The 9,143-nt window shown below is 47.2% G+C and overlaps 1 protein-coding gene across 1 annotated transcript; it reads right to left on the bottom strand.

The window, feature by feature from the left end:
- Window positions 1-2,245: 2,245 nt before the first annotated feature.
- On the bottom strand, window positions 2,246-6,422 carry LOC136456597 (CBL-interacting protein kinase 19-like). The gene is made up of 2 exons (XM_066456517.1): window positions 4,708-6,422; window positions 2,246-2,756 (listed from the first exon to the last, which is right to left on the bottom strand). Exon 1 carries the CDS (start codon window positions 6,267-6,269, stop codon window positions 4,716-4,718), a length of 1,554 nt encoding a protein of 517 aa, XP_066312614.1. The 5' UTR covers window positions 6,270-6,422; the 3' UTR covers window positions 2,246-2,756; window positions 4,708-4,715.
- Window positions 6,423-9,143: the final 2,721 nt, after the last annotated feature.

Genomic DNA, 9,143 nt, shown 5'->3' with positions numbered 1-9,143 from the left:
ATATTATTGAGGTTGTATGTGCTGACCCCTTTTGTGCTTAAAAAAAGAAGCCACGAAGCGTAGAGGCAAACATGACTGCAAATCGATCCGAACTGTCTAAATTTGAGTCTTGAGTATCGGGAGATATGCAGTTCCCTTTAATATATTTTATTCATGCAGGTTCTCCATTTATAATAAAGCCATAATTCACTCTGTTATTTCATAAAAATTCCTCTGCACATGCATATGTATAATCATATTTACTGCATGTTTTTTCATGTGCACGTACAAAGGAAGAGAGTTTCATGACCTTCAAAACTGCATGTGTCTAATGGCTAGAACAACTCTTTAAATATCTTATGCTTCGTTTCGAGTTTGGTTCATCTATACGTTACACACAAATTCCTGTCAATTTTATAGATTTGGTATTTATTGTGCTGCCCTCAGGTTTATTTAGAATTGATAGTTTTTTTTTTGTGATGGATGGTCCAACGGCCTAATTCGGATTTGCTCTGCAGAAAGTGCCGCATGCTCCATTTTATATGAGACTTGATCCAGAATGCTGATAATTGTGGACCAATGGTAGACTCATTGTTCAGAGCGATGGCTACAGAGCTTACTATGCTTGTCATCAAGCAGGTGGGCACAAAAAAATAAGCAATAATTCTTTGCATACTCTGTTGTTAAGGAAGTCTAATTGAACACTAAAAATATTCAGTGTAAGTCAAATTAGACAGTGCACATGCATGTCTCTGTTAGGTATTTTCTTAGTTGGTATTCAAGGGAAATAAAGGTTGGTTATAGGTGCAGTGTGTGTTATGTTCTAAGCCATAGCAACCTTTCAAAGTTCAGACAATTATATGGTTACTTGAATCATTTAAAAATACTTTTGCCTGCAGCAGTTGGTCTGAGTAGAGAACACCATATAATTAGCAACCTATTTTTTAATGTTTCATTTGTACATAGTTGTTTGGTAACCGAAATGTTTTACATGAGTTGCTTATGCAGCGAAAAACATCCTTGGGTGTGAAGCTTCAAATTCCACCTTTGTACATAGCTGTATCAGGCTGATTTTGTCTAAAGATGTGGCCATTTCTCTCTTTACAGATGGCCCAACGTGTGATGCTGAATGCTTTGACAAAGAATGAGGCTTCAAATTCCACCTTTGCGTTCTCAATCATGGGAAACACCTGATTTTGCAAATTGCTAACTGATCACTTGCAAGCTGCTGCTGATTCATCGGCGAAGAGATACAAAGATCGATGCTCATTTTACTAGCTACTCATTGCTGCCTTATCATGATCATGATAGCAATCTATCTTTAGGGTACTCCGTTACGTTGACTTATCTTTAATATTGATGCTTTTGTCGTCTAATGAACTATAGCATTAGTCTCTCTGGTGACCATTCCTTGATAAACATATTCATTTAAGTCAAATCTAAAGATATCAACATAACATATGCTTTCTTCTATACCTGCCACGCTCTCTCGCCCACGCGCGCGAAGGCGCGCGCTTTCTACTAGTATCAGACATATCCGCGGCCCTCGCCGTTCCATTCTTCATCGCTCGCATGTCAGTGTCAGCGTCACCGATTGTGCTTATCGGCGAATCCAGAAAAAAGAACACGGTCACAGATAGACGGCGACACAAAACCCATTCATCACGATAATTGTGCGATCTTTATCTCTGCAGGCGTGCAGCAACAAAAGTGGGGGGCCCAACTCCGAGCCCCGCGTAGCCGCACACGGCGCTTTCTTGGTCCGGCCCGGCAGCCCACGCGCGCCGGTGGGTACGCCACCCAGCCCCAACGCCGGCTCACGTGCTCGACTAGGGCCGCCGCACTCCCTGCCAATCCGGCCTCCCTGTCCTGGTAGACGACTCCTGCAGAGTCCGAAACATCAGCGCCTCTCCAAATCGGGACTGTACAATTATGCGGCATCAGAAATCGAAGATTCGGAATCCCAATCAGGCCGGAGCTGAGCATGTGCGGATGTGCCGGTCTAGGATGCACCTGATTTATCGTTCGCCCAGCACTACTTTTCATTCATGAAGTTTTTCTCTCATAATAAATCAACATCAAAAGACAGCAGCAGTTTTTTTTTTCCAGCCAGGCGAACGAAGCCTAACCAAATCTATACAATAGTATAATAAGCGTGCAATCCAAAAACTCCGTCTCCTCTCACAGAACACTGTTACCGGCACAGTCAACGCGCGATGTGTTTCCCCTGCTGAACAGTAACGGGTTTTCGTAAACAATAACCGGGTTTTGGAACAGTAACGGGTTGCTACGAACAGCACTTACCCGTTAAGGAACAGTACCACCCTGTTTTTCCCTTTTTTTTTGGACGCAAAACAAATATTTTTTCCCCACTATTACCCGCGCAAAGCGCGGGGTTCCCTGCTAGTTATTATTATTATCCTGTTGCGCGCCTACAACCAATAGCAGGACTACAGCACCCGCGATACAACAACATTCAGCAACAACTTAACCTCAGGTACCAACAAAGACACCGGAGTATGTACTACAACCAGTCTCCCTCCTCCATGGCGGGCACAGTTTGCCCTCGTGGAGAACAGAAGTTATTCAGTCAAGAGATGTCGAGCTCATCATCTGCAGAACTACAGTGGTGTGGAACTGGTCAAGATTTTTGTTCCGACTACGATCTCTTCTGGTCAGCTGTGCTGTGCTCAACTGTGTCTCTAGCCTCATGCCGCTCCGAATGTCACTCCTGTTACCAGTAGCTCCGTGCGAAGTGCTGTTGTTAAGTTCAAAGCCTGCAGTGAGCAAAGGAAATGGTCAGATAATAAAGCAATCGATTCTGCAGTCCTGTCACAAGTTTCAGAAATCGTAATAAACATCCATGCTGATCCATGACAAGCACACCATTTTTTTTTATAACCTATCAGGAAATTTGTGCATCTAAATACAATCACATTACCCTGCAAAGCTTTAATATTCATATGCCCCATCGGGCCACAAAGGAAGTTTAAATCCGTTGATACTATACCGAAATAAACCTACAGCTGAACAATCAAAATATTTCCATGTGCAGGAACTAATAACTATATGATCCCAGTGAATGATAGTATTACTACCGGATCCACTTATTTATGTGAAGAACATTAGGCAGAGTGATTTAAGACATAGAAAACTTCAGGCTCAAGAAAGGGCAATTGATAGAGAAAAAGAAGCTCAAATGATGTTTTTTTTTTGTGTGTGCCTGGAAGGATTAATCATGCTTAAATTTTCATTCAACTAAGCTGACCAAGAAAGTAGCAACTCCTGATTGTGGCTGCAGATATGCGTAAGATTTGGTTGTGCTAATGTGATCCATGTTTTTCATTATAATTATGACTGTATTTGTCAAATTAAGTGATCAACATGGATCCAAAAAGGTAGATGTTATCATTAACTGCACACAGATGATGATTATGGATCAATAATGCAACAATGAGGAAATTTAACACAAAGCCACCAATGTACAAAGTACAAACCCCACAAATCAGCTCCTGACATACAATAAATGGTGAATACAACCTACTGCCATCATCGCACAAGTAAACCTGAATAACTCTAATGCAGGAAGAAGTCATAACATCACTGTAACTGTAATTTATGATAGAGGGATAAAAGCGATACACCGCATAAACCTGAATTGTTTATCTACAGAGAGTACAAGACGTTTGGTTCCCAAGCAAGATTATTTTACCCTACCAGCACAAGCTCCAAGAAACTTGCTTCCTCAGGAGAGCCATTTTGGCTCACCGCTGGTAGCAAGCTGAAACGTTGGAAATTCTTGCTACCACGAGAACTGAGACAAAGCTAGCCAAACATCCAAGTGCAGCAGCAGCAGCAGCATCATCAAATCCTTGCTCAGCAAGGGTAGGCAAGGTTTGGTTGAGGAACCAAATGCACCCTAAAGTTCCCAAATTTGGACTAGCATGCTCGAAACCTTCTGAGAAAGTTTCCTTATGGAATAAAAGGAATGAGCCCCTCCTTCTTACTTTATTTTTGATAACATTCAGTAAAAAAGGGGGTGTAGATTACTCACAGCTAGATGCAACAGCAGTATTATGGAAGTAATGCTGGCATAAGAACATAAAATAAGTTCATTGTATTTTTACTTGCGAGCTGAGAAGGTAAGTTTCAACAGAATGTGGATAATCACAACAGAAGCTTTTAAAAGTGAAGATGTGATATAGAAAAATGTCCTGGTCTAACTAATAGCTACAGAAAATAGAGATCCAATCAAGCTAGGCGAAAAACTAATCAATTGGGATGCCAAAGATAACTTGTGCTCGTGACATGTGTTCATAATGCATGGATCTTAGTGAAGCCAGCATGTGACCTATACCTAGAAATAAAGAAATCAACTGTTAAGCAACTGCAGAACCACTAGAACATGGTATATAAATTTTAATTTTGATCAAGTGGTGATGCATTTTAAGTAATCATTCTGCAGACAATTCCAGACCTCGCTTGTTTCCAACAAGCAATTATCAAAAACTAGTATGTTCAAAGACTAGCAAGAGAATATCTGGGCCAAGAAATTCATGACTGTTCACACAGAATTAGCAAAGCAAACATATCATGCTTGAATTAGCATAAGTAGAACACATGTGATTTTAATCTACAGAGGTTGGATCACGCAAATAAATATTGTTAAAAATATTATTAGGAATGGCATCAGTAACATCATAAGAAAAAGTGAAGGAAATTTACTACCTTTCGACCTACTCGGCATCGGTAAGCATACTTGGAGCTCGGACCATATGGTGGACAAGGTGCTGCATCCCTGGCTTCAATTCCTTGTTGCAGAAGTCCTCGTACTCTTCATTATCCCCTGCCTTCTTTTTTACCTCCACCATTACAAGGGGAGGTGTGAGTTCAAATATCTCCGCGCCAATTGTTAATGGCCCCTTAACTCCTTCCCTTGTACCCTCCAGGCAGATCCGCCAGTCCTTCCTCCGCAACTTGAAACTCTTCAGCTTTGCAATGTCCTCCAATTTCGTTATGATATCCGACATGGGCTCAGCCGAGATGAACCTCACTTCATCCCCTTTCTCCTCAAATAACCCTGATAAGTTAAATTCCCTTGAGAATGATATGATATCGAACGCATTAAGGCTTGCTGGACGTGGGAGCGAGCCACGGGGCCTTTGGCTCTCATTAGATAACACAGAAGCAGGGCAGGATGAGATCGACGAGTCTGAGTCCGACCCTGATTCATCACCATCAACCTTTGGCGGAGGTAGAGGCGGTGGTGGAGGTGGCAATGGTGGAGGAACAGGACCAGCCGGTCCCATATCCAACAGGCCATCCTCATCATCTATAACTTTATGCAGCTGGTCATCCTCGATATAGAACTTGACAGGCTTGAATCCTTTCTTGAACCAGCGCGACTCCATGATCTCCGGCAAAGTGATCCGAGTGTTGGGGTTAGTGTCAAGAATGCGCGTCAGCAAGCTGGTAAGGTCTTTGGAGAACCACCTCGCACAGCGGAACTCGCCCTTGTAAATCTTCTTGTACATGGCCATGATGTTCTTGTCATGGAAAGGGAGATACCCGGCCATGAGCACAAAGAGGATGACACCGCACGACCACACGTCGGCCTTGGCGCCGTCGTAACCGCGGCGGCCGAGCACTTCGGGAGCCACATATGCCGGCGTGCCGCAGAAGGTGTGGAGCAGACCGTCGGGACGGAACTGGTCGGCGACGGCGGAGAGTCCAAAGTCCGATACCTTGAGGTTCCCGCGGTCGTCGACGAGGAGGTTCTCGGGCTTGAGGTCCCGGTGGAAGACGCCGCGGGCGTGGCAGAACCCCACGGCGGAGACGAGCTGCTGGAAGTAGCGGCGCGCGGTGTCCTCCCTGAGTCGGCCCTTGGAGACGCGGGAGAAGAGCTCGCCACCGCGCACGAGCTCCATGACGAAGTAGATCTTAGTCTTCGTGGCCATAACCTCGAACAGGTGCACGATGTTCGGGTGGCGCACGCGGCGCAGCACGGCGATCTCGCGCTTGATGTGCGGGACGAGCCCGCTCTTCACGGCCTTCTCCTTGTCGAGCACCTTGATGGCAACGTTGTCCCCCGTGCCGACGTGCCGCGCGTAGTACACCTTCGCGAAGGTGCCGTGCCCCAGGAGGCGCCCCAGCTCGTACTTCCCCATCAGCAGCCCCCTGGCGGCGCCCGCCCCGCCCCCTCCTCCCTTGGCCGCGGCGGCGGCGGATGAGGCCGGGCGCCCCGTCTTAGGCGGCGGGTCCGACTGCGGCGGCGGCGTGACGGCGGCCATCGGACGGTGGGGAAACGAGCGCGGGGATTAGGTAGTGCGGCCGGCAGCGGAGGCAGGCAGCTTGCGATAACAATTCTGTGCAGCTGCGCTGCTCTGCTCTCTCTTCCCCTATTTCTCTCTCCCTCGCGCAGTCTGTCGCGTTCTGAGACGGTCTCCCACGACCGGTGTGTGTGGGTGCTTTTGCTTTATGCCCTCGCCGTTTCCGTGTTTTGCTGGGCTGGGGCCATGTCGGCCGTGGGTGGCTTCTTGTTGTACCGCTTTTTTCTGTTGTGGCCCTGTTATCCCCTCGCCGTTTCCGTGTTTAGGCATCGTGATGCGTGTGATTGCGTTGGTTGTTTTTTTTTTTTCTGTTGCATTGTTTGTTTGTTTTTTGCGATAGTTTTTTTTTTCCAGTCTGTCTACACGAGGTTTGAGTGTTTTGGGGAGAAACACTCAGATTTTTTTAGTGCCCATCTTCCTCTCACCAATCACTCCGTCGAGGCCACACTAAGTCTCACCGGAGCTCCGTGGCTGCGGTTTTTTTTTTATAACATTGGATTAGTTGTTTTTTTTGAATTTGTCAATTCGAGTGTTGGGGGGGGGGGGGGGAGGAACACTCGATTTTGTTTGTACTGTTCATATTCCTTCTTGTCCTCGTCACCCACCGCCCCGTGGCGGTGCTAAGGTTTTGGCGGAGCTCTGCGGCCTCCTTCTCCCATCCTCCCTCCTTCTTCCGCGGCGAGCTCCGGCCATGGGCGCCCCCGCCCCAACCTGGCCCGCTTGCCTCCACCGCCGCCAGGGCCCCTAACCACCCGGAAGCTATCCCCAACGCCTGCTCGGCCTACCTTCCCGGAGCTCCCTTTCTAAGGTTGTCGGACTTAGAGAAGATGAACATGAGAGGCCCGGATCTGCAGGCGTTGGCGATGGATCCGACAGCCAGGAAGGAATCGAGTGCGGACAGCGCGTGAAACACTCGAGTGCCATATAGCTTTACCTTTTTTGGGGTAAAGAGAGATCTGGGTGGGCAGGTTCCACCACGAGAAACTCAATCAGTTGAGTATACTCAAGTCACATTGTTTGGTTCTTTAAAAAAATTGAAACTTTTCTATCTGTCCATTTGTTTTTTTCAAGCTTTAACCTTTTATCTATCTAATACTACTATCAAAGCAATGCGCTATTGGAATAAAATCATCTGCCATATTCGGTGCAGTGCTAACAAGCAAAGTTGACTAAGCAGCAAGCCGGTGCCTCTCTTCGTGTACGTGAACATGAACACTCCATTTCCTTTTCACGTTTCTGAGAAGGGCGGTGCCGTTGTTTCGGGAACCCCTTTCCACTCGACTACTCCATCGGTCCGATCCATCCCTAACTGAATATGCTAGCTGTAGCTGTATCCTGTATCCCACTTGGTGCTCACACCTCACGCAGTCACGCGCTGCGGCACCGTTGCTAGGTTGACGCCTTGAGCACCTTGACGCACGCGTCAGGTGTACGTAGTGTAACCGTGATCCAGCACTCTTCCATCGTTAAGCAAACGAAAACTGTACTACTGCCACATTATTAAGGTTTTTTTTTAGTATGCAAGTAAATATCGTGGTTGGGTGAGGTGGCGACACCGCGGTATGCGTGGAGCGCCGGCAGTGGTCGAGCTGGCGAGCGAGCGGACAGGTGTAGCGTCTCGAGCGACCGATACAGGGGCAGTCATCGGGGACGACGGTGCGGTCCTCGCGCGCAGCTTGGATTCTTCTCCTACCACCCCAGATACGGGATCGCGTCGTGACTGGTGAAGTCGTGAACGGACGACCGACCAAGCGAGCTCGTGCGTTCGCGTCGGGATATACAACCTGCTGCCTGAGCCACAGAGAAGCGCGATCCTGCCAACGTACCGAAATGGAAACGCACCAGGAAACCGTGTGCTTGCAGTTGCAGTGGCAGCTCGTAGCCACAGGCAGACGTGAAAACACCACACCGCATCCCATCGTTTTATATGGCGTCACTTGTTCTTGTTCAGTGACCAGCTTCAGGATGGGCGAAACTCCGATCTACGGCGTGGCTCTCTGAGTTATAGTATTATTAATTATGATCATGGAACACTTCGAATAAACCTCTAGGGGGAAAAAATGTGTGACCCTGCCTGACCACCATCACCAGTACTGGCTTTGCGTGCTACATTTCGCTGCGAACTTTAGCGCCCACGCAACAAGTCAGCGCGTGTCATTTTCTCCGTGCCACAATCGATCGCTGGCACCGCTCGCTCAGTGCCGTGACGACTGACGACTAAACAAAAAGCATGGAGTGTTCGTGATATAGATACGCAACGAAAAGAGACGGACGCCAGAACCGGGCTACCGAAAACGAAAGGCTCGGCATCTCACGCGGCCACAAGCCACAAACGGTGTCTATCTCCAGCGCAGGCGTCGCGGTCCATCCCTGGCGTCCGCGACGGGATGAGCGCGCATCGCGGGGAATTTCTCTCCATGTTTGCAGGATGGACAAACCTCGCCTAATAATGCGAAAAAAAGGGAAACCGGGAGTGCCTGGCAGCTGTTTGTACTACTACTTTGTAGCTGCTGCGAAGGGAAGCTTTGCGGAGCCACAGGTTTGTTTGCCCGTTCAGAAGGGCCGTGAAATTCACTTCTGTTCGCTTCTCTTAAAATCTATATTTTTAGTTTATTTTTTAGTTAAAATAATATTTTTCTTTTACAATAAATTAGTTAAAACGGTGTTTTTTTTTTTTTTTTTTTTTTTTAAGAACGAAGCGAACGGGGCCATAATGGAAAGCCCACATGACTGATCGCGGAGATGCTGCACTAGTGTAGTCGAGTAGTATGGCAAAAGCAAAGCCTGTCTCTCGCTAGCTTGTCCCAGATTTTGTCGTGCTCGTGCTGCAATCGC

This window comes from Miscanthus floridulus, chromosome 6 (assembly GCF_019320115.1).
Source record: "Miscanthus floridulus cultivar M001 chromosome 6, ASM1932011v1, whole genome shotgun sequence".
In the NCBI taxonomy this organism is placed as follows: domain Eukaryota; kingdom Viridiplantae; phylum Streptophyta; class Magnoliopsida; order Poales; family Poaceae; genus Miscanthus; species Miscanthus floridulus.
This window is presented reverse-complemented; position numbering and strand designations above follow the sequence as displayed.